General features: G+C 53.5%; 1 protein-coding gene across 2 annotated transcripts; it reads left to right on the forward strand.

Annotated features, from left to right (window-relative positions):
* Nucleotides 1–3,103: 3,103 nt before the first annotated feature.
* Nucleotides 3,104–26,019, forward strand: Lhx6 (LIM homeobox 6). 2 transcript variants are annotated; one of them, XM_055600925.1, is made up of 10 exons: nt 3,104–3,187; nt 4,377–4,448; nt 4,844–5,026; nt 5,435–5,556; nt 13,681–13,901; nt 16,295–16,395; nt 16,611–16,706; nt 16,872–17,046; nt 20,262–20,365; nt 23,897–23,991. In XM_055600925.1, the coding sequence occupies exons 1-10, from the start codon at nt 3,104–3,106 to the stop codon at nt 23,915–23,917; spliced, it is 1,179 nt and encodes a 392-aa protein (XP_055456900.1). In that variant the 3' UTR covers nt 23,918–23,991. The 2 variants fall into 2 exon arrangements, with proteins under 2 accessions (XP_055456900.1, XP_055456901.1); XM_055600926.1 differs by lacking the exon at nt 20,262–20,365 and having other exon boundaries at nt 23,897–26,019.
* The last annotated feature ends 423 nt before the right edge of the window (nt 26,020–26,442 follow it).

Below are 26,442 nucleotides of genomic sequence, written 5' to 3' on the forward strand. Positions count from 1 at the left end.
GAATGAAGGCAAACAGTTGTAAAAGTATTAGTGTTTAATGTGTGGTTAGTTATCACGCCAACCCTGAGGGGTTAGGGTTGTTAGCTCCACTTGCAAGTTGGGAAACTAGAGTTCTGAGAGGCAAGGTGACTCACCCACAGTCTCCTGCAGGAGGGAAACGGCTATCCTGTCTGAGCAGACTAAAGGAGCTGCTCTGAGTTTGACAGTCTGGTCTCATTCTGTGGCAGGAGTCTGGGCTTGTGGGAAGGGAGATTTCTTGTCCCAAAGTGATTTCATTTTTGTCTTTGAAGTTGGGCTACGCTCTGGGCTAGAATAATAGGTCTGCAGCTTCCTTGGGTAAGTCATTCAGGAGAGTTTTTGATTATTTGAATTGTGCCCTGCCTGTTCTAGAAGGAATTTGAAGTGGTATCTGGTAGAATAAACCCAACAGCATCTGGCCGGTCCACACCCCTAATACTCATCGGCTGGTTACTGTGTGACCTTGGCATAAGTTCCACAGTTCAACGGGAGCTGTGCACAGGAGGCGGACTCACTCTCGTGCCCGCCTCGTAGGTGAGGAAACTGAGGCTGAGGGAGTAAATGAAGTACCCGTCAGCCCTAATAATAAGGGGCGGTGTAAAGGCTGGTGCTGAGGCGGGCTGCCCTCAGTCTCTGAACATCAGTACTGACTGAGTCATTCTAGTTTTGATTCTTCTGAGGATTTAGTCCAGGTGTGGAACTGCATGCAGATAAGAGTTCCTGTCTAGAGTTTAGGTTCCAATAAACAAGGGCTGGGGGGGGGGGTGAGGGGGCGGCACAGGCAGAGCACAGCTCCAAATGGTAGCAGTCAATGCCATCACTCTGAGAACACCTCCTTCCCACTCCTCCTTGTAGCTGTGGGGCCACCTGATTGCCCAGCCACTGGACCATTGCCTTCACTTGTCTACCCAGACCCAAACCACATAAACCTCAACTGCCGTTTCGTTTCCTCTGGTCTTCCCTTTCCTAAGAAGTTTTGGGGCAGCAACAAAAGCCTCCTCGTCTTTTTGGACTCCTATGTATGTCATGCTCTGTGTATTGGCCTCTGGACTTCCCGGGCCACCCAGAGGAGAGGAGAGGAGGGACACAGACACAGTACTGTTGTTCTTCCATCATTGCCTTCAAGCCAGAAGTCATAGCCAGGCTTTTGGCAGAATGTGGAAAGCGTGTGTGCGTGCATGCACGTGCTCACCATGAGTGGTCACAGTCACGGGGACGGCCTAGAAATCAAGGTCATAGCCTCTGTGGAGGAACCTGGTTCTGAGTTCTCGGCTGTGGTGGTTATTAAGTCATGCGGACTAGGATGGATACGATCGCTTTAAACCTCAGTTAGAGTGGGTGGAATGGGTACCAATAGGGAATGCTGCCTCCCAGAGGAAAATGAGATCATCTTGTGAAATGCTTAGCATTTTAATGCCCGGATTAAAGCATCCAGGCATAGTAGTATGTGTGTGTGCTTGACTTGGGCATGTACACACCTCACCTGTTTCCACGGTGTCATCTGCCCTCCTCTTTGCTATAACAGACTGGTTCAGAGCCCTTTTCTCTCTCAGTGACTGTGCCCAGGAGCAGCCAATTACTGGAATGCAAGGGCTGATGCCATTAGCTTGGGCTGCTTCTGCCTGAAGGAGCAAATCCGTGTCTCTAAGGGCTGGGAGGTGGCTTTTCAGTACTTGACTGTGTGTAGACGACATTGTCTGTCTGTGTTTCTGGCTGTTTGTGCAGATGGAGGCTGACGGCTGCGAACATTGTTTGTTTGTTTGTTTGTTTGTTTGTTTTGCAAAGGTGTGTGCGGCTTCCTCATAAGCCTGGTGCCTGACTCAGCCCCTGTAAAAGATGCCGGGTAACAGAGCAGGGGTCACACGGAGTTTGAAGCTCCACGGGAGCCTGGACTCTCCTGACCATGGCTGTGTGCACCAGTGGCCGCGTGGCTGAGGGGGTGCTGTTTACATTTGTAAACGAGGGCAATTAGGGAGGTGGTGGTCTGTGTGGTGGGTGGGCTATTGGGCTAGGCAGGACCGGATCCAAATCTGAGTGTGCACAGGTACACACTTCTCCCGCACCGTCTGCGTGTGGGGAAGAAAGCTGAGGCTAGACAAGTCCATTTGTGCTTGTCAGAGTAAGGACCTTTGAGTTGGAGGGTTCTGTGTTTTGGGGTCTGCGCCTCCTCTCCAAACGTCTGGGTCTCTGTCTTTTCCCCATCATCACCATCAGATCCCTGTAGAAGGTAGAGAGCAATGCAGAGTAAATCTTAAAGGTGGATGTCCCAAGCAATTCCTCCCAAAAGAATTCAGAGGAACCACCCCCGCCCCCCACTGCCACCAGCACGGTTTGCCCTGACCCCAGTGTTCAGCCCTTGGAAGCCGGCACACGCTCTGGCTGTTAGGAAGCGGAGGTGTCCTTGCAGGAGTGTGGGGCGTGCGTAGACGCCTGGGACCTGGGGGGACCCGGGTGAGCCCTGCCTCAACAGAACGCGGCTCCGCGTGGAGTCCAGCCCCGGGGCTGGGCCGAGCACCGGTTCCTCGCGCCGTGCGAGGGCGGTGGGCGCCCCCGAGGGAGGGGCGGCAGCGGGAGCCGGGAGGATGTGTGCCCGCCGGCGTCTTTGTCGCTCAGCGCGGCCCGAGAGTCTCCCCGCGGCTCCGAGTTTCCGCGCGTCTCCAGGCGCGCACGTCTCCGAGTCTCTGCCTCCCCGCGAGCGTCTCGCTCTCCTTAGCGGGGAGGGGATTGGTCACGCATGACTCATCTTGAACGGAGCGGGGCTCCAGCGGCAGGGCGGTCGTCGCCGCAGCTGGAAGGGGAGGAGGAGGACGGGGAGGAGGGAGAGGAGGAGGAGGAAGAGGAGGAGGAAGAGGAGGAGGCGGCGGCGGCGGCCGCAGAGGCAGCCGCTGCAAGGACCTCTCCAAGTTTGCCGGGACCTTCTCCGGAGGCGGCGGCGCGGCCGGCCAGGGAGGCCGGGACTGCGCCGGGGCCGGGGCCGGGGGCCGAGGCTGGGCCCGGGGCGGCGCGGCCGGAGCCCGGCTTCCGCGGCCGCAGCCTCTGCCCCGCTCGGCGCCGCGCGCCCGCCGAGCCCCGCGCGCCCGGGCCCATGTACTGGAAGCATGAGAGCGCCGCCCCGGCGCTGCCGGACGGCTGCCGCTTGCCGGCCGAGGGCGGCCCCGCCGCCGACCAGGTGAGCGAGCGGGCCTCGGGGACCCCGGGCCGGCGGGGGGCCCGGCCGGGCGGGCGGCGGGCGGGAGGAGGGGTGCTGGGTGAGCCCGGGAGCGTGTGTGCGTGCGTGTGTGTGTGTATGTGTGTGTGTGTGCGCGCGAGTGTGTGAGTGCGCGAGCGGGAAGGGGGGTGGGGGGGTCGCGGAAAGCGGGAACGCATTATGCAAATGTTAGAGGAATTTCTCAAAAAGCGATTTAGCAAAGACACAGGCGAATCAGGAGGAGGCGAGGCCGGCATTGTCCGTCTGAATAGGCGCTGATAGCGCCGATGCGCCGGGGCTTGTGCCGCCGCCGCCGCGCTCGGGGTCTCGGTGCGGGGCCGGTCCCGGGCGCTCCGGCGCTCTGGAGGCTTCGCCCTCCTCCTCCGAGAGGCCCCACTTTCCCCTTTTTGGCCTCGTTTCGCCCGGCGATCTCGCCCTCCCTGGCTCGGGGCTTCCCCCGGACCGGTCCTCCGAAGGCGTTTGAATCGGTGTCAATATCCCCGCTTCAATTGCCCGGCGCACGTCGGGCGGGCGCTCCCCGCGCTCTGGGCTTTATTTTCCTCAACCACCACCACTACCCCCCCCATCTCCTTTTTCTTTTCTTTCTGTCTTTCTCTCTTTTCTTCTTCTTCTTCTTCTTCTTCTATTTTTTTTTTTTTTTTTGCATTTTTGTGGCGAGAGTAGGAGAAGGGAGGGGAGCGGAGGGAGAAAAAATTCGATTTTTAATTACTACCATTAAAAAATCAAATTTGCAATTCTTTGGGCGGCCTGATGGATCTCACTGATTGACAGTTGGAATTGACACTCTGGCTACCTCTTATCTTGGGCATTCACGACAATTTCTAATTGCAGGTAGTTTGTGTGTGTGCGCGTGGTTTTTTTTTTCCCCCCTCAGAGGCTTGGATTGCAAAGGAACTAAGCGATTACTTCAAGAGCCACGGGTTAAGTGCAGGGAGAGGGGGAGAGAGAGGGAAAAAAACCCAATCCAAATTCAAATTGCTTCATTAGAGAGACACCGCTTTTGTGGGGAAGGGCGTTAAATGCCCACTACAAACTTAGGACTCATTGTTCGGCGCCGGTTTATATAACTGGCGCGGGGAGGCGCTGGGCTCTGACAGCTCCGAGCCGGTTCAGCAGCCGCCGTCGCCTGCCTGTCCTCCCCCTCCCCCAGGTGATGGCCCAGCCAGGGTCCGGCTGCAAAGCGACCACCCGCTGTCTCGAAGGGACCGCGCCGCCAGCCATGGTGAGTCCCTTCGGCTCTGCTCTCGGCTCTCCGTGCCCCCCACCAGCACAGGCCGGGGCTTCCGGCTCAGCCTCCCGGCTGCCACCCTCCAGCCCCGCGCTGGAGAGCTGCCTGGAGGAGCCGCCTCTCGCCGAGCCCGGGATTCCCTGGCCCGGAGGATGAGCCTTGGCTACTCCCCGCACCGAGAATGCGCTGTTGTGTTAAAAGTTGGGGGTCCCCCCCCGTCCCTTCTTCCCCGATAGGTCCTTTCATCCCTGTCCTCCAGCCCGGGGCGCGACGTCCCTGGCAGTTTTCGTTGTCAGTCGGTGCGCAGGGGGAGCCGCTCTGTCTGGGCGGCGGCTGCCCTGGGTGGCCGGGCTAAGCGTTCCCTCCGCCGCTCCTGTCGCCCACCTCAGGCTCAGTCCGAAGCCGAGGCCCTGGCGGGCGCGCTGGACAAGGACGAGGGTCGGGCCTCCCCGTGCACGCCCAGCACGCCGTCCGTCTGCTCGCCGCCCTCTGCCGCCTCTTCCGTGCCGTCCGCGGGCAAAAACATCTGCTCCAGCTGCGGCCTGGAGATCCTGGACCGCTATCTGCTCAAGGTGAGTCCCGGTTAGGGGCTGCCCGCGGCCGCGAGGGAGGCAGTGCCCCCCCGCCAGGCCCGCTTCACCCGGGCCCCCTCCCCGCGCCAACCGCCGAGCGGCCGACCGCGCAGCTTTGGGCAGGGGTGGGAGGTCTCCTCCTGCCCCGGGTTCCCACGAGAGAGAGAAAGAGAGAGAGAGAGAGAGAGAGAGAGAGCGCGGGAAGGGTGGCCTTTCGGTTTCCCTGAGCCTCCGTGTCACCGAGGAAAACGAGGGAAGCCTTCCGCCCCTTCTGAGCCGCAGTCTCTCTCTCTCTCTCTCTCTCTCTCTCTCTCTCTCTCTCTCTCTGCAAATGGGGAGGCCGGGGGGGGGCGGGCGCGCAAGAGTCCCTCGCTGAGCCGACCCCCCCACCTCCGCCCCCCTCCCCAGGTCAACAACCTCATCTGGCACGTGCGGTGCCTCGAGTGCTCGGTGTGTCGCACGTCGCTGAGGCAGCAGAACAGCTGCTACATCAAGAACAAGGAGATCTACTGCAAGATGGACTACTTCAGGTAGGCAGCGGCCCGTCGGGCCGGCAAGGCTGGGGCTGCCCGTCCGGGACGCTGGTGCGGCCTAGGACCCCGGCGGCCGGGGCCTGCCGTCCCGGGGCGGCCCGCGGCTCGGCGCGCCGGCCCGGCCCTCCTGCTCGGCGCCTCTTACGCGCAGGGCTCCAGGCCGAGCGCCAGGGCCAGCGCGAGCGCGGGCGGGCGGCCCATCCGCCCGGGTTCCCGAGGCCCCGGCTGGCCCCGTCCGCGGGTCTGGCCCCATCTCTGGGCTTCTCTGAGTCTCGTGCTCCGGGTGAGATCTGTTGGGCCCGGATCGGTTCGGATCCTAGCCGCCACCCGGTTGCTTGTCCAGAGAGCTCAGCTCTGGCTCCAGCTTCAACTCCGGTTGCGGCGCGGCCTGCGCTGGGAGGGATCCAAGCCTGAGGTCCCGACTCTCTTAGCTCTGCTCTCAAGTCGGGGCTCAGGTCTGCCCCAGCCCCCCCGAGCGCCCTAGCCCAGATCCCAGCGCTCAGTCCTACCCAGCAGCGTCGATCTCGGCCTCCGCCCGGTCGCTTTTTGAGTCTGGGGTCATGCCTTGATCCCAGGCCGCTGCTGGGCCATCGTTTCCGCGCAGGCTTCAGCCCCGCCTGGGTCTAGGCTTTAGCTTTGGGCCTCCGGGACCCACTCTCGCTCTCGGAGCGCTGTTGTCTTCCGCTGAACTACACTCTGCCGCCGTACTTTGGAAAGCTCACGATCCGTGTTTGCTGGTTTCATGGTTCCTCAACGTCTAGCAGGCGCCTAGCTTCTAGCCACGCAGCAGGCGCCTGCTGACCTGGTCATGGGGTCGAGGTCACCGCAGTGCCCAGGGGCACGGGGAAGGATCTGACAGATCTAGGCGGGAAGCTGGAGTATGGTGCGGAATTGGTTCCTCGGAGCAAGGAGCAACACCTTCTTCCAAATGCTTTCTCCGGAAGTGGAGAAAGCTGTCCTGTGGTGCTCGCTCTCTCTCTCTCTCTCTCTCTCTCTCTCTCTCTCTCTCGCTCTCTCTCTCTCTCACACACACACACACACACACACACACACTTCTTCAAGAGAAGACGTTTTGACTCAGTCTTCCAGAGAAGACCTCGGCCCCCAAAAGCTTGTGAGTCAGGGAATGTGGTGGGTGGCGACCCTCGCCCTCTTTGAACTTCCAGGGACCTAGAAAGAAGTCTTGAACCTAGGAAGAAGTTGGTAGACGGTGCCGTTCTCTGAGAAGCCAGGAGAAGCATGGCTAGGAGGCGGGCACTTCCCCCAAGTCATGAGGATGCGGTGCCTCTCCTGCCCGTCCTCGGACCCTGTGTCTGTATGGTCTGGAACCTGCAGGGGCCGCAGAGGTGCAGGGTCAGGGCACGCGGACAGCGGGTATGTTCCCTTAGAGCAAACCGTGTGGCTTTCTGTTCGCGTGCAGCTGTTGAAAGTCTAGGTCTTGCATGTGACTGCTGAAACTCTGCAATGTGCGGGCTCCCCCAGCCCCACCCCGCACGTGGCTTGCAAGGTGCTTGGGGCAGGGAGCACATCCGGGTCGGGATGTGAGAGGATTGTACTGTCGTTCTCCACCTCCACCCTCTTCGGAGGTGGAGAAGGGTGTGGTGTGGACACGCACTTTTGGCTGACAACTGCTGTGCGTGTACATAGACAAAGGGAGGTTGCGCCTGTGTGCTGTGTGGCCAAGACTGTGAGGTAGGTCTCCTCCTACTGTCTCCTCTGACAGTTCTATTGGTTTAGTTAGGCAGGAAATGGATATTACAATCACTTTCTAGCCACCTTCTACTCTAGGCCTAACTTCCATTAGGAATGGGGAGGCACTGTTTGGGGGTCCTTTTGAATGTGTCAGCTGTGTGGGGGGGATTGTAGGGGAAGCTCAAGACAGTGTCCTTCCTCTATAGAATAAAGCTGGGCAGGTCCCTTCTGTCTTTCATATGACAAAAGTCCAGGAAGTTTTATCCTGTGTCCAAATCCCTTTCCATTTATCTCTGTGCTGGACTGAGACTCCTTAGATGGCCTGTTTTAAGAGACCTTGAAGGACTAGTCAAAACTAGGCTCTTGGTTCCATCCTCTAGAGCCCCCACTAATTCCCCATTGCGCTGTACTGGTATGGTGGAGGGCGCATGCAACCAGGCTGCGAAGAGGCAGGAGATGGAGCTCTGAGAGGCTAATTATCACCTTGGGCAAGTCACAGCAGCTCTGCTCTGAATGTTTCTTTCCCAAGACAGTCTCTGAGCTGCCGAGGAAGCCACCAAGAGGAAGCAGTCTCCATAAAGGCTCATAAATAGCAGTGACTGTGAATGCTCGGTTATCACGATCATGGTCGCTGAGAGAGTGGGCGCCAGGCATGGACCTGTGATGGCATTTCCCCAGGCAGCCTGGAGAAATGGGTCTGCTTGTCCCGGTGGCTCAATTCTGGGAAGAGGCTCTGACTGATAATCCTTTTCCAAAGACAGGAGCTCTCACAACAAGCCAGGTCTTAATTATCGAAAGTCGAGTGAATAAAATCTCACTTTGTCCAAAATGAAGGCAGAATTTGAATTTGAATTTTGAATTTTGTGAATTTTCAGACCCCTTTCTCTCCCTGCCAGGTCTCGGAGCAGGCTTGAGTCTTCTCTGGCACCCTCACCAGTAACGAAAATAATAAAAACCAAAGAAAGGGAAAGAGAAAGCTTGCAGAGCATCAGGCAAGGACTATTGTCTGTCTGCCTGAGCAGCAGCACAGACTCTTCCCAGAGAGGGCCGAATAATGGTGTGTGGGAGGCAGAGAGCTGTGGCTTAGAGAAGGCCAGCTATGCTTCTCCAGGCCTCTGTTTCCTGAAACAGGGGTCAAGGGTCTGATGGGGTGTGGACTAAAGTATTCTGCCAAAGGAAGGCAAGATCTTCCAACAGGGTAGAGGAGAGTGGGGAGGTAGAGCGTGGCCAGAGCTCTAAGGAATGGACACTTTGGGCTCCCAGAAGCTTTTAACCTCTGACCTTGTCCCCACGAAAATGTTTTATCCCAGATTTCACCCTCTCCCTCCCCCTTCCCTAACTCTATCTTCCTTTGGCCAAACGGTGTTGGTGGCTCAAGAAACTCCAAGTTCAGCTGGGAGGGAAGTTGCAAAGCATGGGAGAAGTTGGGGAGTCTGGCGCGACTCCTGGCTTATTTGCACTTGTGGGAGGGAGCAATTGGTTCCCTCATTTTGTAGCCTTGGACAGGTTCTGGACATTTTGCCTCTGTTTTCCCAGTTTATTCTCCAAACAAGGAACTCACTAGCTATTATGAGTTCAACTTGATTTTCTATCCCTACTCTTGGCAAGTACTGGCAGACACATAAAATCACCAACAGGGAAGCAGGATTTATTTTAATTTCTTTACTTTCTTGCTGAGACCATTTTCCCCATGCCTCCCCCACCCCAAGAACTGAAGAACATTTTGGGGTGTGTGTGTGTGTGTGTGTGTGTGTGTAGGAATGTTCCTTTTAAGAGCATTCTTTTTTTTTTTTTTTTTTAATTGCCATCAGCAACCACACCCCAGGGCAGTTCTTATAGCCCCTTGATCTACCTACCTACAACTATTGCCCAGTGGCCTTCTGGCAGTGCTCACAAGGCTCCCTTGGCCTCCTAGAGCATTGTGCCCATTATGTAGTAGAGAAGACCTGTGTGCTAGGAAAAAAAAAAAAAAAGAGTAGGGTCAAGGAGAGATTGAGAGCGCAGAGTGAGGCTACCAATCCCTTTATCTGCCGTATCCTGTATCTTATTTAGTCATGTGCTCCACCCTGTATCATGCTGTCAGCATCCCCATGTCATGGGAAACTGAAGCCCTCAAGGGTAAGGTCATTGAGCCAGTCAGTGGTGATGCTCCTGGCACCTGGCTCCTCTGAGTGTCCATATGCTTCTTCTACAGTCAAGATGTGTCTGCCACTTTTTTTTTTTAATGCAATTGTAAGGCATATGGAATGACAAAAGCTCTGCTGTTCCTGTAGTTCTCACCCACTTTTCCTGATTCTCACAAAGAGCTCCCACTATACGCCCTGATGTGTGACTCTCCTTGTGTGGCCCCAGGCACACTAGGACAGAAGAAATCTCTTCAGAAGTCAATAACCAGCAACTTTCCCAAGACCAAGGACCCTGGTCCTTATTCCTTTGCTCTTTGACAATGGGAGTGGGGAACAAAGAGTTATAGGGATAGGGTTGGGGGACTTGGGGTTCCAGGACTGGCTGAAGTTCCTGCTCCCTGCTTGGCTCACAGCGCTGGGGGGGGAGGGGAAGCCCTCCAGCCTTTTTTGACCTTCTACCTTGAGCCCTAGGTGTGTCCCTGGACTTTAGTCCCTTTCCTCAGAGCTTGGGGTCCCAAGAGAGGCTGAGAGTCTGGAAGCTAGCCCCCCACCATGTGCAGAGAGGCCCAGCAGCAACCAGCTGTTTGGGGGGGATAGATGTTGGGGGAACGGAGAGGAGAGCTGGGAAAGAAGGAGCCTCAGGCCAGGACCCCCAGGCAGGCTCAGGCTGCTGCTTAACCTCTTAATTGCTGGTTCTGCACCCCCTTTCTTTTTAAAGGTTTTGTGTAGACAGGAAGGGAAGGAGGGACTAGGAAGGGCTTCACGTCCAGTTTTCCTTGTTTGCCTCGAGAAATCTGTGACTCTCTTTCTTGAGAGCCTAAACCCCAAACAAGCGAACTCTAGTTTCTTTCGGTCTTAAATGTAGGAGACCCCACCCTGAACTTCGATTCTCCAAGTAGAAAGGAGCAATTTAGCAGGCAGCGGCGGCGTGGCGGGATCGGGGTGGGGGCGGGGGTTGCAAAGGGCTCATTTTTAGGAGCTGTTTCACTCAACAAATAATTAGGAGCAGAGCACCTTCAATGAGCTTCACCTGGTCAACGATGCCGTTCCGCCTACGAAACCGGGCGGATCCGGCTTTCTACTCTCCACCGTTGTCTCTCTGTAACACTTTTGCTGGGATTCTGGAATTCGCAGCGTCGGGTCGGGTACCTTCCCGTTCTCTAAGCGCATCGCCTCGGCCCTTTGCGTCTCGGTCTCCGCCCGCGGTGTGCTGGGACCTGGTGGGGACCCGCAGGGAATCCAGATTTCACAGCGCGGGTGAGGGTGCTACGGCACCCAAACATCCCTTTCCTGAAGTTTCGTTGTCTCCTCCGATGATTTTTCGCTGCTTCCGTAAAGGAGCGGCTGGAGCCTCGCAGCCTGTCTAGACAGGAATTTCTCAGTTTGTCAGACCCGGGTGCTAGCTTTCTTTCGCTCTCTCGTTGTGGGACTACCCCTGGTCCTGAGGACACTTTGTATCTCCGGACTGAATACATCCAAATACGGGTAACGACACCTTTTTGTCAAGGGTCTCGTTCGAGGAGGGTGGTTTCATTGACTGGGCGTTTCAATTTAGGGCTGAAGACTTAGAAGCAATGAGATGAAGTTGCTGGTGGGTGAGTTGCAGGCACCGCTTGCTCAGCAGCTAGGACGCGGGGGCTCTGTGACCCAGCTGTATAGGCACCGAAGTCAGACTTGCAGTCAGGAAGACCAGGGATTCTCAGGGAGACCAGGACCAGGAATCCCGTGGACCCACCTGTGGGGACTGAATGTTCTGGGTGCAGAGGACCACAGCCTGAGAGCCAAAGGTGGCTGCTCTGAGAGCCAGCCCTTTCCTGCTCTGCTTTTCCTTGATCTCCCAGGTTGCACTTTCAGAATCCCTCCAGAGGTGGACCAGCATTAGACGAGGCCCGGTACTGTCCCCCACTGGGATGCCAGGCGTCCCCATCTCCAGTTCAGCTGCTCCCAAGCAGGTTCTAGGTCCTTCAACACCTCGAGGGGACCTCAGCTTCCACCACACACTCCATATTGTCTGGAATAAGTCGTTTGCTAGTTTTGAACTTCCGGCTCCAGGTGTGGAAAATGAGTTTCTAATCTGCGCCTCACCGGTTTCAGCAAAGACGGTGGGGTACAGTGAAGATATTGATCTAGGGGGCCTTAGCAGGAAGCCAAGGATCTGGGAAAGGCTGCTTGCTTGGTTACTCCAAAGCACTACAGTACAAAAAATAGAAAGCCAGCCTCCCATGGGCAGCTAGAACATGGTTCCACTGAGGCTACCACCACCAGGGCTGGGGGGTGGGGTGTTGGCACGAAGGTTTCATCTCCATTTTCTGAAGGACAAGGAACAGAGACCACAGACTGGTCTGGACTCTTCTCCCTGGGAAGCCAAGATTTCTGAGGCCATGAAAAGCATCTCTCGGGTCGGGGAAGGTGTTTGACTAGGCAAAGGGTTAAACTCAGTTTGGGAAAACCTAGAGGCCTGGGCAGGGTCCCTGGACTCTCCTTGTACCAGAGAGGAGAGAGTGGCATTGTGGAGTTTGTGTGAGAGCCTGAGCTGACTCAATGTTCTGCAACATTTACCAACATCCAATTACTTGAGTTTGCCCAAACGGGCAACACCATATTGTAACTGGAGTGAATTTTGCTGGGCTGTTTAGCCACACACAGGTAATGTGAATGTACTTTCCAATGGAGAGGTACATTTCTGCCCTTGGGGCAGAAACACAAATCCTTTTTGTATACTTGCCCCATCTCTAAGAATGCCAAGGATGAAAGGGGCAAGTCGAAGACCCAGACTCTAAAGAACAGCGTCCGCTGATGGACAGACATGTCCAGGGCAGAAACAGTCTGCAAAGGGCCTGGGGGTGGGAAAATGCTGGGGGTGGAGAGAGGAACAAAAGACTGAAAATGAGCTTCCATTGTGGCTTGGGACTCATGGTTGAGTATAGAGTGGGAGATACTGAAGACTAGGAAAGAGGTGGCTTTGTGGAGGATGTGGCCTCTTGGGTTTTGTACATCTGAAGCATCTTGGATGGTGTGGTTCCACCAAAGACTATAAGCAGGTCAGGGGAGAAGATTCTGTGTGCATGCTGAAAATTTTGCTGCCAAGTACGGTGTGGGTGATCCCTTGATAGACCAGTACCGGAAAGTAGGAGGCAAGGGCAGATAGGGTGGTGAGAGGAGCCTGATGGGAAGGAAGCAGGCCTAGAAGGGCAGCAGGAGAGATGAAGAGAAGGTGAAGCCTCCCAGAGATTCACTTCATTGGCTGGAGGTGCTGCTGGCTGTGGGCTAGAAGGCAAGAGTGTGAGGTTCTAATATCCATGCTGGAGGGCTGGGTGAGTGGTGGCCATGTCTCCTGAACAGACTGTGCCAGAGCAAACAGGCTGAAGGGTTAGGACAGTCACAGGTGAGTCAACCGGGTAAAAGCAAACTTCCCCTGGTGCTCAGGGCGTGGGCACAAGGTGAACTAGGCTCTGCTGCTTCCTGGAGGGACTCCCAGTCTATTGACCCAGGCTGTGGGTGCCTAAAGGCCCCTTCCAGAGAAGAAAGAAGAGGAAAGACAGAGTGACAGGCAGAATAGAAAAAGAGACTTAGGGACAGGGGACATTTGATCTAGGGCTTTTCTTTCCTTCCTTCCTTCCTCCCTTCCTCCCTTTCTTCCTTCCCTTCTTTCTTCCATTTAGTAGTAGAATATCATGAGTGACAGAGTTCAGGACTGCTTGGGTCCTTGGTTGATAGGCACTAAATAAATATTAGCACTCATTGCTGTGATCATCTTTTCAGCTCAGATCAAGGAAAATAGGAAGCCAGAGCAATTCAATGATATGTGTACGGGCATAGAGTCAGTGCGTGAACGTAGGTGTGTTCTAGGAAAAGCTGGGGTTAGAGCCTCACCTTTGGAGTCAGGCATGCTAGGGTCCCTATCCTTGGGAGAGGTGTGGTGTAGTGAAACTTATTCTGGGTCCTGCATTCCCAATTTCCTCCTCTGCATAATGAGAAATAAGACGAACTCTGTGAATCAGTAGAGTCCTGCAAGGCAGGAGAGGTTCAGAACTTTCCCTGTTAGTACTGATGTGTTTTCCTAACATCCGTAGTGTTTTCTAATAAACAAATAGACAAACGGTAAGTGATTGTTGTAGAACATTTGAAAAACTTAGTAAAGCACGAAGAAAATAAAAACGTCTCCCCCGATTACCTTTTTGGTGGAACTAGTAATGAACTGGGGTGGCATTAAGTGCCAGGTGAACCCCGGGCGATGTGTGCCCTGAGCAGGTGAAGGACGCCCGGTCTGAACTTTATTATCCTGGTCCTTGTTGTCCCGCAGCCGATTCGGAACCAAGTGCGCTCGGTGCGGCCGCCAAATCTACGCCAGTGACTGGGTGCGGAGGGCGCGCGGCAATGCCTACCACCTGGCCTGCTTCGCCTGCTTCTCCTGCAAGCGCCAGCTGTCCACCGGCGAGGAGTTCGGCCTGGTTGAGGAGAAGGTGCTTTGCCGCATCCATTACGACACCATGATCGAGAACCTCAAGAGGGCCGCCGAGAACGGTACCCAGCCCGCTCTACCCGCCCTGCACCAAGTCCCAGTCCTGCCCCACCTGCCCTAGCACCTAGGTATTTAGTCTGCGAGGTTGTTCCGGCTGGACCACCTGAAGGCAGGGGGGAGGGGTGCTCCTGGAGCATGGGGCATGCGCTGTGGCTCCATCCTGTGTGCGGGCCACCGAGTCACTGCCTACCCCTGAGAGATTCTCACGGTCCTTGAGGCAGCCAACTCCATCATTGGCCTGCGGGGTAACCACCATCCCACCCCGCCCCACTGGCCAGCTGCCTGCACAGTCCCAGAGATACAACGTATCTCGCATTCTTCCCACTTCCTTCTGGGCCACGTTAAGCCAAGGGTGGGTCATTCTGGATCAGAAGTTCTGAATAGAAAAGTTTAAAAGGGACCAGTCCCCCAGTCTTGGAGCTCCACCATACAATGCTAACAGATGAGGCAGAGCTTATCTGTGGTATGCACCTTGCCAAACATTACATCTGGTAGGTTTGCTGGGGGATGGGGGCGGGGGTGAAGCTCAGTTTCTACCATAATACTGCACCAGTGACCCTGGGGTACATGTCTTGGGAAAATCAGGTCAGAGCCCAGAGGAGATACAAGGAACATTCTAATCCAACATCTAGATATCTTGCACAGAGGTAGGACAGGAAGAGGCCCAAAGAGAAAAAAGAATTCCATCTTAGGTCAGTTTCTAGGCATTAGTGGGAAGGCTAGTCAGGGATCAGAAGAGCGTTACCGGCTATGGCTTCACCAAAGTCATAATCCATAATCCATCCACCATACCACGCTGTATCACCTCATCCCCATGCTCCAGAACCCCCTTCCACAGCCAGGAGGCTCCTGGGATGGGACTGCCTCTGAATTTCATTTTATCCATCTAAAAAACTAGGCACACTAACTCTCAGCCTGACTGCTTTTCTTGGAATAGTAATCTCGCACAGCTCCTCTGGTCGGGGGGGGCATGGACCACCCTACCCCAGCTTCTAGCATTAGTGGGAAGGCTAGTCAGCCATGGCCTCACCAAGGTCATCACTTTCTCCTGCTAGGCTCAGTAGATAAGTGGGGAGCAACTGACCTTGGGGCACAGAGAAGTTGCATGTAGTGCTTGGCAAGTTGACAGTGGAGCTGGGATGGAAACTCAGGAGTTAGAGCTTCCTCTGCGTTAATCAGAAAACCACAGGCTCCTTTCACTCCTGGACCACCCAGGGCCACCCCTCAGCCATGGTTTTGCCAAGACCATCCTATGTGGGGAACTTAAACACTTGGGGCTTCAGGTCACTGACCACCAGCATTAGCTATTAGCTTTTCTTTTAAACAAAAGCAACACACATTCATTATAGAGAAATGAAGAGAGGTGGTTAAAATTTTTTTGAGGTCATTACAAATGCCATTATCTCCCTGTTTACATTTCCAGTTTTCCCTCTGTGCATGTAGTTTTTCCTTCAGCATAGTTTTTCCTCCTGATTAAGACATCACAACAAACTGAGCAGTGGTTACCCCTGAGTGGTGGAGTGATTGGTGACTTTCCTTCTTTTTTGCTCTTGACAGGGTTTTGGACTTTTTTTATAAGAACAGTATAATATTTTTGTATTCAGAAAAACAAAGTGCTAAAACAGAAATATATTTGCTAGTTTACAATCATAGTTGCCAAAGTACTACAAAACAGAAAGATGACACCTTTATATCCCAGTTAATAAATTATGCTTTGGAGAAGGTAAAATGTAATTGTTTTAAATACTTCAAAAGTTGCCAGGCGTGAGTCTTGCCTTTAGTCCCAGCACTCAGGAGGCAGAGGTAGATGAATCTCTGAGTTCAAAGCCAGCCTGGTCTACAGAGCAAGTTCCAGGACAGCCAGGGCTACACAGAGAAACCCTGCCTCGAGAAAACCAAAACCTAAAAGAATATATATATATATTTTAAGAAAGTTCTGAAATACTGAAAGTAAAAAGTCACCACAGTCACTGCTTGAGGAACTCAGCCTTCCCACCTTTCCTCTTCCGCTTCTTTCTGTGAAATTGGGGCTATCGCTTCTGCCACCCGGGCTTTTCTTATTTTTAGTTTTAGTTTTTTTAAATCTCCACCTCGGTTTCCCCACAGTTTAGCTAGGACTGATGTTAGGGTCAGCCGGGTTCCAGATTTGGAGACAGAGGATTTGGGGTTCCCAGTCAGGAGCTTTCTTCTCTCCGAGCCTTAGGGTCCTCTCTTATAAAGTGGGTGACAGTATCCAGAGGAAGCTCTGGGCTCTGGGACTAGGGCCCTGGGATCCCCGCTCCCAGCCACCTCGCTCCTGACCCTTCCAGGGACAAGCTCCCCCCCACCCCGTCCTTTCCAGGCTGCCACTAGAAGAGATGGGGACGCGTGGTCAGCCGCTTCTGTCGCCCCCCAGGGAACGGTCTCACGTTGGAGGGGGCGGTGCCCTCAGAACAGGACAGTCAGCCCAAGCCGGCCAAGCGCGCACGGACGTCCTTCACCGCTGAGCAGTTGCAGGTACCCCACCCACACCCCGCCCACCTCCCAGACAGCACCCAGGCTGTGGGCGGGGCCTCTAGGTGGGCGTGGCTGCGCGGGAGTTTTGGCTCCACCCCCTCGTGCTAGGACCGGCGGGAGGCCGCACCCGGGCTGAAGCTGCCTGGGGCGAGCTTCTGATTGGGCCCCGAGCCTCTGATTGGGCGGAGGTCTCAGGGCCCCTGTGCGCCCCGCAGGTTATGCAGGCGCAGTTCGCGCAGGACAACAACCCCGACGCTCAGACACTGCAGAAGCTGGCGGACATGACGGGCCTCAGCCGCAGGGTCATTCAGGTGGGGCTCCGGGGTCTCGGCCTTCGAGTCCGGGGCGGGCCTTCGAGTCCGGGCGAGCGCTGGAGCTCGTTGCGGCGCGGAGGGTCGCGGGTGCTTGGGGCCTCCCCTCTCCGGCGTGGCCTGAGGTTTCCTTGATTACTGAGATTGCGGAGGCTGTCGTTCCAGGTGTGGTTTCAAAACTGCCGAGCGCGTCATAAAAAGCATACACCGCAGCACCCGGTGCCGCCCTCAGGGGCGCCCCCGTCCCGCCTTCCCTCCGCCCTGTCCGACGACATCCACTACTCTCCCTTCAGCAGCCCAGAGCGGGCGCGCATGGTCACCCTGCACGGCTACATCGAGAGTAAGTGATGCTGATTCTGGGGCCGCCAGGCCTGCTGGGAAGGGGACACTGAGAAGTGCTCGAGGGCTTCAAGGCGTTGCGGGATTGGGGGTACCTCTGGGAGCATGATGGATGAAGCTGTGAGGGGGGGTCATTTTCCCTCCCTTCCCCAGAGAGTCGGGGCCTTGGTAGACAGAACAAATAGTAAAACTTCAAGCAGCTAGTATCTATGTGCGTGAAATGAGGGTAGGGACCAAGAGGCTTGCATTCTGAAGGGCAAGATAGCCTAGGACAAAAGGCTCTGGTGTATGTAAGGTTTTCATTGCCTATAGGAAGGATACTCGGTGGGAGTGTCCGGAGCGGGAGGAGCACTGCTTCTGAGAAAGCTGAGCTCCGAAGGACGGGGAAGATTTGCTGAGGCACGCACATAGACCACATAGACCGGGAGACCTGAAAGTGGGCAAGCCCCGGCTCGTATGGCACTCTGGCATGGGTGCATTTGGGGAACAGAGGCCAGAGTGGCGTGACCACCTAGCGCTGTGATGCCTTTGGACAGTCACAGAATCTCCTTGAACCCTTCCGTTTTCCTCATCTGTGAACTAGACTCGTGATAATGCCTCTCAGAGGATGTTGAGAATTGATTGAGAAGGGCATCCACCTCAAAGCAGTACTGTGAGCGTCGCTGAGTGCCTCCTGTGTCCTTAGCACCGAGATACAAGAGTCAAGAGCTAGGTCAGAACTGCACCGCTCCTGGGACTCATCACATTCCAATGGAGAGACAAATTTCTCTGTTTCCGTCTGTCAGGCTCCCTCCCTCCTTCCCGGAGTCCATGTGGGCATGGTAGCAAGTGGGCATGGTAGCTCACAGCATGGTAGCTCAGCATGCCACTGAGCTATGGCCCCAATAGGAACAGTAAGCACTAGAAGGGTGGATGGGTCCTGGGGAATGATCTTGAAGCTGGAACCTGGACGAGTGAAGGCATGGCCTGGATTTCTGAGGTATGAGAAGTCAGTGAATCCGCTCCTGAGCAGGTGATTATTTCAGAGTCTCTTTCTCTTTGGGCGTTTCCTCAAAGCTGAGTATGACCAAAAAGTGGGGGTGGGGAGCATACACACTCATACTCTCTTTCAAACAACTGTTGCTTATGGAGCACCTGCCTTGTGCCAGAGGTGATGCCACCTGAATCTCTACCATCACACAGACCAGGAAACCAAAGGGTCCAGGGACTGTAATGATTGAATGTGGGCTGTGGTGTAACTGGCAGGGATCAAGTCCCAACCCTTGCCACTTCCTAGCATGGTGACATTGGGCAAATTTCTTAGCTTACTAGACCACCATCCAGTTTCTTTATCTGTAAAAACAAGGACAATGAGAATAGCCACCTCAAAGCAGTCCTGTGAGCATGACCGAGATAACTGACTTAAAGGTCCCATTTAGCATTAGCTGCGGATTTGGTTGGCAGAGCAAGGAGTGGAGGCCTGTCAGCTGCACCAGGCTGCCAGCTGGAACGGTCTCTCTTTGCACTTCCATTTCTGAACCTTCTGCTCATCAGGAGGGACACTTTCTCCCTGTTGTTTCTAAACAATGACTTAATGTTCCGCCTGAATAGAACCTATTAAATACTGACTGAAGGTGCCAAAGACTGGGGACTCTGGTTACCAGGGGTCTTGGCAGCCAGCTAATACTTGGTATGGAGTTGCTAATGGCTCTAGGTGACTCTTATTGGGACTGAAATAAGGACTCTGTTCATATATTCTGTTGATCAAGCCTGGGTCTTTTGCTTCTAGAGCAGGAGCTGTGTTTTCCTTTCTTCTTTCCCCGGAATCAGAGCATACCTCTTGCGTGCCTAAAAAGACAACCCAGCAGCTTGTTTTACAGTTAACTTAAGGCATGGAGTCTTGGGTTTTCTGAAAACTATAAACTGTAAAGATGTAAACTGAGTAGAGGGTTTAGAAGCAGACCCCAGGGGGTGGGGGAAATTCCCTTCTACTTTGCAGTCAACTATATTCAGTGCTTAGAATCTGATTTAAAATAATAATAAAAAACTTTGGAACCAGACTCTAGAAGATGTGCAGTTATTTGAGTAATTTGAAGCTGTTCAGAGATTTTGTGAACACCCAGGGAGTTAAGAATCCTCAATTAAATACGATTGTCTTACCCTGCAGAAGAGAGAATAGTGTCTCAGAAAGGCACATCGACTTATCCCAACTTACTTGTCACTTCCAAGTGTCTGTCTAGGCTCTATCTGTGAGCAAGTAGGACAGGATCTAGATAAGAGACAGACAAACGAAAGCTTTGCTATAGTGGTAAAGAGATGGAACAGTGATGAACTGTCCTCAATGGGGTTCTTTGTTTCTGTTTGTTTTCAGTTTTGATTTTTCAAGACAAGTTCTGTGTAGCCTTGACTGTCCTAGAACTCACTCTGTAGACCAGGCTGGCCTCGAACGAACTCAGAGATCCATCTGCCTCTGCCTCTGGAGTGCTGTGAATAAAGGCACGCACTACCACCATCCAACTTTCCTGATTTAGATGTTGGAATAGGTACAGAAGTTCATTCAACAAAAATTTAAAGCGTACCTTACTGGAGGGGAGTTGGAGAGTTAAGAGAGATGCTGTTCTTTAAGAGAATAAGGTTCAATTCTCAAAACCCACACGGCAGCTCAGAACTATCTGTAACTCCAGTTCCAGGGGATCCAGTGTCCTCTTCTGCTCTCCATGGGCACAAGCCATGTAAGCGGTGTACCCATGTTCATAAAAGAAAATTTAAATGTGCCTTATATATTCCATACCTCATCCTAAGTAATAGGAAATGAGAAAGATTTGGAGAAAAAAAAAAGTGCTGTCATAGAACCTGCATTCTAATTGATGAAGAGACACTATTAAATAAACAGTGAAATTATCTGTAAGTCAGGTGATTAGGGCTAATCAAGAAAAAAAAATGAAGTGCAGAAGGAGAAGAGGGGCTGTTTGTTGGGCTGTACTCATAAGCAGGGTGATGCAGTGTGTGGATGAGGATCCGCATAGGTGGGTACATCCTTGTGTGCAGGAGGGGCTCTTCTCAGTGAGCTGGGCCACATGTACAGCATTGCAGCCAGCTCAGTTGAGACCTTCCCCAGAGCCACCCAGAGCTAGCACTCTGGGTCAGTGAGCAGGCTTCAGCTTGAGGAGCACACAGCAGGTGGGGATCCTGTGTGGAGCCTGGGCAATGGGCTCCAAGGCATCCTCTCGTCCACAGGTCAGGTACAGTGCGGGCAGGTGCACTGCCGACTGCCTTACACCGCACCCCCTGTCCACCTCAAAGCCGATATGGATGGGCCGCTCTCCAACCGGGGTGAGAAGGTAAATGGAGCCTGGCTGTGTCTGGTGGGTCAGAGCCTTCCTGCTGGGAATGGGTATTTGGTAGCATTCCCTGTCACTGAGTGGGTACCGTGCCATGCTGTGGCCGATCACTCAGGCCTCCAGTGTGTCCCCAAGGCAGTCATCAGAGCAGCTACCTGTGTGTTTCATGTGCCTGACTTCTCTGCAGTCCTTTTTATAGCCCAGTCCTCCCTACCTCTTGGCAGTGAGGCTTTCTTATTGACTCAGGCTTTGAGGAGAGGGAGGGTTTCCATCCCACACTATTCTACATCCTGTTTTATGTCCCTTTCTTCATTTATTCATTTCTGTCTGTAACTATTGGCAGTAACTAACCATCTGGGGCTGGTAGGACCCAGGAAGAGCAGATCACCTGTGACCCAGGGTCAGCTGGCAGGGCCTTCTCTGTGGTCATGAATCTCTGCTTGCTCCAGGCATAATACTGAATATCCTGAAGGGTGCATAGATGTCGCCCGGTCTGGTGGCTTTGTTTAATCTTGTCCACATGATAGTTGAAAGTAGCTGAGACTGCTTTAGGTGTAAGCAGGAGTGGGTGGGAACTCATCACTTCCATTCTGACACACCGCATAGTTAGTCCTCAGAGCCGTTACTCCCAAACAGCTCTTTGTTCCAGATGTGGAAAGAATTACTGTGCCACATAGTAATTCAGGCACAGATCCTGGGCAAGGGAGAAGGGATAAGAAACAAAGCCCTAAGGATGCTCATGAGGGGGATTTGGACTTTCTCAGGAAGCAGGGACATGGTGATGGTCCTCAGTGAAACTGAGTATAGGGTGATCACACGGGGAGCAGGAAGCTCTGGGGTGCATGGCTCTCAGCAGCCCTCCATTCCAGCAGAATCCAGAGGCAGCCTGGGAAGGGGTAGATCTCCAAGACAAGGAAAAAGAGGAGCAACAGAGGCCAGTGTGAGTGACCCCGGCTCTTGTCATTTTGATGGGCTGCCCTGGGAAGAGAGCACTCCCTCAGGGCAGGTCTTCTGCTGCTGCTTTCTGCTGTGTGCAGGGCTCACTAGTGGGCACCATGAGGGTGAGGCAAGCCTGGAGGATGGAGGTCCAGGTAACCTAGTGGGACAGTATGGTAATATTCCACGAGAGTCTGGTGAGCCAACTCCAGGAAGACACACTCTGAGCTGCCCATCCACAGTGAGAGCTGGCGTGGCGGCTGCTGAGCTCCTTCTCAGTTTGAGGCTGGCATTCTATACACACTGGTTGACACACACACACCTGCCAGCCACCTTTGGTTTGGACATGACCATTTGTTTGTTTGTTTGTTTGTTTGTTTGTTTGTTTTTGAGACAGGGTTTCTCTGTATAGCATTGGCTGTCAAGGACTTGCTTTGTAGACCAGGCAAGCCTCGAACTCACAGTGATCTGCCTGCCTCTTCCTCCCAGAGTGCTGGGATACAGGCGTGCACCACCTTGCCAGGCTGACATGACTTTTTCATCAGAAAGACAGAGAAATAAATTCAGAGGTGGAACTATTTGTCCTGGGAGAGTGATGTATTGGAATATGAAGTCTGCACGGTTTAGTCGTTGCTGTTTTTGTGTGGCATTCTACAGTTTATACAGAACTCTCTCTGACCCCATGTTTCTTGGCTTCCCTGTGAATAGGGCTTATAATGTCCTCCATTTCAAGTCCGTAGAAACTCAAAGCAAGCAATAGCTCATCCAGGGTCACAGGGAATATGGCAGAGCTAACCTGGATCTTAGCATCGCTGACTTGGGGCTGGAGAACTTTGTCCTTTCAGACCCAACACTGGTCTCTGCCTTCAAGAGCTGTGTGGTTTGGACCAGGTTTGGGAAGTTACGCTACAGGATGATGGAGCACATAGGAGGAGGAACAACCTTGGGCCCAGAGGATTCAGAAGAGGGAGTGACAAGCTCAAGGGGAGAGGCAGGGAAGAGAAGAACATCCATGTCAAAAGAACCAGGTGCAAAGGCATAGAGGAGGCAGAGCTGGAAGGACCCCTCATGTCCAGTGTGACTGAGACCCAGGGAGGTAGGGGGAACTGGAAGAGGCCATGTCACAGGAGGCCTGGTCTGTGGAGTGAAGGGTTTGAGTCTGGGGAGCCTTGGAAGTGCACGCGGTTAGGCTCAGAGGAGAGCCTTTGTTTCTCAGATGCTGAACTGAGCTGTGGTTGTGTCTGGTTCAGCCTGAAAGCTGAGCCAGGCCGGGTGATGGCAGCTTTGGCTCTGGGCTCTTGGCTTATAGGTTTGTCTGTTGAGCCAGAATCTCTCTTGTTGGTCGGTGTCTCCAGCTTTATAGCCAGGAGCTCTGTGGTACAGTTTGTGTCCTTCCCTCATGTTCTACTACCCTCTGCTGCTAAGCATGCTTGCCAGCTCCTAAGCACCTCTGCCAGCCACACTTGCTTGCATCTGAATGTAAGTGAGGTCTGCTGGGTCACAACCGTAGGGAAGGACAGACAGCAGAAGAAGGTATTCGTTTTCTCCCAAGTCCTTCTGGGAAACCTGTGAGGAGACCCGGAATCCCCTTGGTGCTGGTCCACGCATGTGGACTAGTGCTAGCCTGGCTAGCCCTGATCTCTGGGACAGGGTGGAGCTTCCTGTCGCCATGACAACATCATTTGGTCCCCACAGACCTGTTAAGTTTCCAGAACTACATTTCTTCCTGGTCATATACCCTGATGCCACAGCTTTAGCACTGAAACAGGTCTTAGAAGCCAGGACAAAGCTGGCCTCAATCACGTGGATCAAATGCAGCCTTTGGAGGAGAAGAGTCTGATCAAGAGTCATTTTTCAATAAGAGTTCAAGGCCAGGTGCCCTTCAGACCTGAAGGGAAGACTGCACAGTAGAATGTAGTATGCAGTTCGGAGTCAGATGACCCAGAGTCCCAGAACCGCCACCTCCTCCCCCTAAGACCTTGAAGGACAGTTAGCTTCTTGCAACTTCAGTTTCTACCTCTGCTAAAAAGGGGCTATAATCGCTTATGCCCACCTCCGATGCTGTAGCAATGGGAAGCAAGAACGTGAAGAGCCAAGCACGTGTGCCTAGTGCGCAGAAGGTGCTCAGTAGCTGCTGCTTACTAATATCTTTTCAGTGGTCCTCTGTACACGGGGGATATGGATGCCTGAAGCTGTGACGCGTATTGAACCCTGCGCATATATACCTATGATAAAGTGCAGTTCGTAACAGGGCACAGTCAGAGATTAATAAAATGGCAAATAATCAAACAGATCAGCTGCAACGTGCTGTAGTGAAAGCACCATAAATGTCCATGGGGTCCAGAGTGAAGCACATGGTGGGTCTCTGCTGCTGCTCTTGTTCTGAGAGACTTTGCCATCGCTATTTACACATGAGGAAAGCGGGGGAGAAGGGACGTGAGCTGCCCAAGGTTTCACAGCAAGTAAACCGGGAGCTGGGATTTAAGCCCAGATCTAAGCTCTGAGCCCACCGTGGCTCTCCAGGCCTCAGGATCCCCCAGGGCTGCCGACAGGGGAAGGCCCCACTTAGCCACCTCCTTTGCTCTTCTCTTGCAGGTCATCCTTTTTCAGTACTAACGCTGCCGGCACTTGCACATCTGTCCATGGGCACCGCACAGCTGCCCCTCAGCCGCTGAGATCCAGCACCCACCTGTGGCCGGGGACCCACCGCCTTTGCATACACCCTCACCCGCTGCCATCCTGCCCTCTGCCAGTGGCCCCCTTGAGCCAGGCCCAGTCTTTCCCTCTCCTGCTGATGAACCAGAACCCACCAGGAGCAGCACAGTCCCTCTCCGGGGACGGGGACGCTTGGGGAGCTCAGAGGCTCTCAGGCTCCCTGAAATGTGGCATCAGCATGAAAACAAGCAGCCTGTCTTTTCTCATCAGACGGAGTCACCCTTAACGTCAGCTGATCACAGCAGCAATGGCCAACTTGATCGCGGGTTACCAAACAGCCTCCTACTTCACAGGTTTTCTTCTCCCCCATATTGGCCTTTATTTACAACGTCCTTGGAACCGTCTCTGAATTCTGAATAGCCAACAACCCCCAACATTATATACTCTGTTGCTTTTGTCTGGAAAAACTCTACAGTGTTTGTGGGATGTCCCCAAAGAAAAGCTGTGTTCTAATTTTATCATTTCCATCTGTCTGGTTATGTCAAGTTAACTCAGAAAAAGAAGAGACACTGACCAACCCTGAGAGGCCCAACAGGGCAGAGATGGAGGGCTGCCCAGATGAAGAGGCAGACAGACAGGCAGGGACGGGTGCCAAAGACTCCCCATTGGCTTGGAGGAGAGGGACTGGGTATGCTGGACTTGGAGAGGTGCTGACCGTCTCATGGAGAGAAAAGAGGAAACTTGGAGGGGGGCTTCCCCCACCTAATTACCCAGCAGGAGTCATGGCAAGGATGGCATCCTGATCTGCATGATGACACCGCTGAATGTTTGGGTGGGCTAGCATTTGAGACCCTTGTTGGCCACTTTTCAGTCCTGAGAGAAGGGCCTGAGCCAGTCTTCTCTGGGGGTGGGGTGGGAGCACTCATGAGGATCAAGGACCAAAGCCCAGTGAAATGGCAGCCAGAAGAGCAGTTCTGATTCATCCCCGAGGGAAGAGAGGTGCCCAGGATTCCAGCTGGCACCTCTGCAGTTTCCCCACCAACTCTCCACAGAGCCAGCTCCACCCACTCCTGAGAGCAGAGGCCAACTCCAAATACAGCTTTCAGGTTACACAGTGCCCCCCACACACCATTTATGTTTTCAGGGGATGCCCATTTGTCCCAAGCTTATCCTGTAATTCTAGAGCCACTCTGTGGCCTGATGCTCTTTTTACTAGACGCTGCCTAGCAGCATGTTTTAGCCAAAGTCCTTCTGCTCACTTTGAGAAGACTTCAGGACAGGGAAGGCAAGTTCATAGTATGTATGGAGTTGCTCCCTGCTTCACTCATGGCAGACATAGCTAATCAATCACAGTGCTCTCTCTCACGGAGTCTGGACAAGGTTTTAGAATTCGCATGCTTGAAGTTGGCACTTATTTGAGAACCACTGTGCCATTTTGCTGTGAGACCTGAAGGAGAGTTAGGCATGGAGGAAGCCCCTGAAGGAAACTTGCATCTTTTCCTTCCAAAAATTGCCAACTGACTGAGGACAAAGAGAAAGCACCACCCAGAATACTGTGAGTGTGGTTGAGTTCAGAACTCCAGTACACTGAGCCAGGCACTGACTCAAGCAGGAGGAACCTGGCCTGATCCCTGGTGTTGGGGAACCCAGATCTTTCCTTTGATTTTTGCTCCTAATGATCAAAATCCCAATCGCAACCGTGTGGGACATGGCCAGCTGAGCCCGGGTCACTCGGTACCCACTCTGCCTTGAGCTTTCCCCCAGAGTCTATTTCTTGCGTGGATAACGTGGCAGTAGCATGTTGCAGTTCAAATGTCTCCACTACCCTGTTCAGAACAGCCTGGGAATATACAGGCCATAGAGGCTATTTATTTAAATACACACGCACACACACGCACACATACACAAAGGGGGGAAACACACAAATGGAAAAAATTGTAAGCACTTTTTTTTTTTTTTGTAAAACCAATGTCTGTTTTGTTACATACCTTTCATGTTGTGCTTTGTAAATGTCTTATTTGTGTAATAAATAAAGTTAATGCGAGTAGAAGTGCTGGCGCTTAAACCTACGATATGACAGGACTCCATTCTCTGTTGCTCTTCTGTTAAGGGCTTAGGTCCCTGGCTTAGGTGTGAGCTGCTAGATGGTACAATCCCCAAAGAAACTGGTACAGTGGACTATGGTAAGGCACAGGGATGGGTTTCTGCTCTAATACTGTGTTGTCCTAAAAGTACTGACCACTTTGTGGGAAGTCAAGGCCGGGTACTGCCCTCTGTTCTGCTTTCTGAATACCAAATCTCTGCTGTGGTCCTATGTTGCCCTTCATCAGAGAAGCTCTATCTGGCCAGTGCTGTCAACAAATGTTCCTCTAACATGTTGGGGGACTGAGGGGTGGCACTTGAGCTGAATCCAATCCATTAAGATACAAAGAATAGGTATGAAAGGGGAGGGTGTTGGGGGAGGATGGGGAAGAAGGCACTCAGGG

Source organism: Psammomys obesus, unplaced genomic scaffold, assembly GCF_907164565.1.
Source record: "Psammomys obesus unplaced genomic scaffold, mPsaObe1.curated_primary_1811, whole genome shotgun sequence".
NCBI classification, from domain to species: Eukaryota; Metazoa; Chordata; class Mammalia; order Rodentia; family Muridae; genus Psammomys; species Psammomys obesus.

Excerpts from the sequence above, each read along its gene's own strand:
- Lhx6 (XM_055600925.1), top strand. The coding sequence starts at position 3,104 with ATGTACTGGAAGCATGAGAGCGCCGCCCCGGCGCTGCCGGACGGCTGC. Across the intron at positions 16,396-16,610 it reads TCACCGCTGAGCAGTTGCAG|GTTATGCAGGCGCAGTTCGC; the intron begins GTACCCCACCCA and ends TGCGCCCCGCAG. Across the intron at positions 20,366-23,896 it reads TCTCCAACCGGGGTGAGAAG|GTCATCCTTTTTCAGTACTA; the intron begins GTAAATGGAGCC and ends CTTCTCTTGCAG.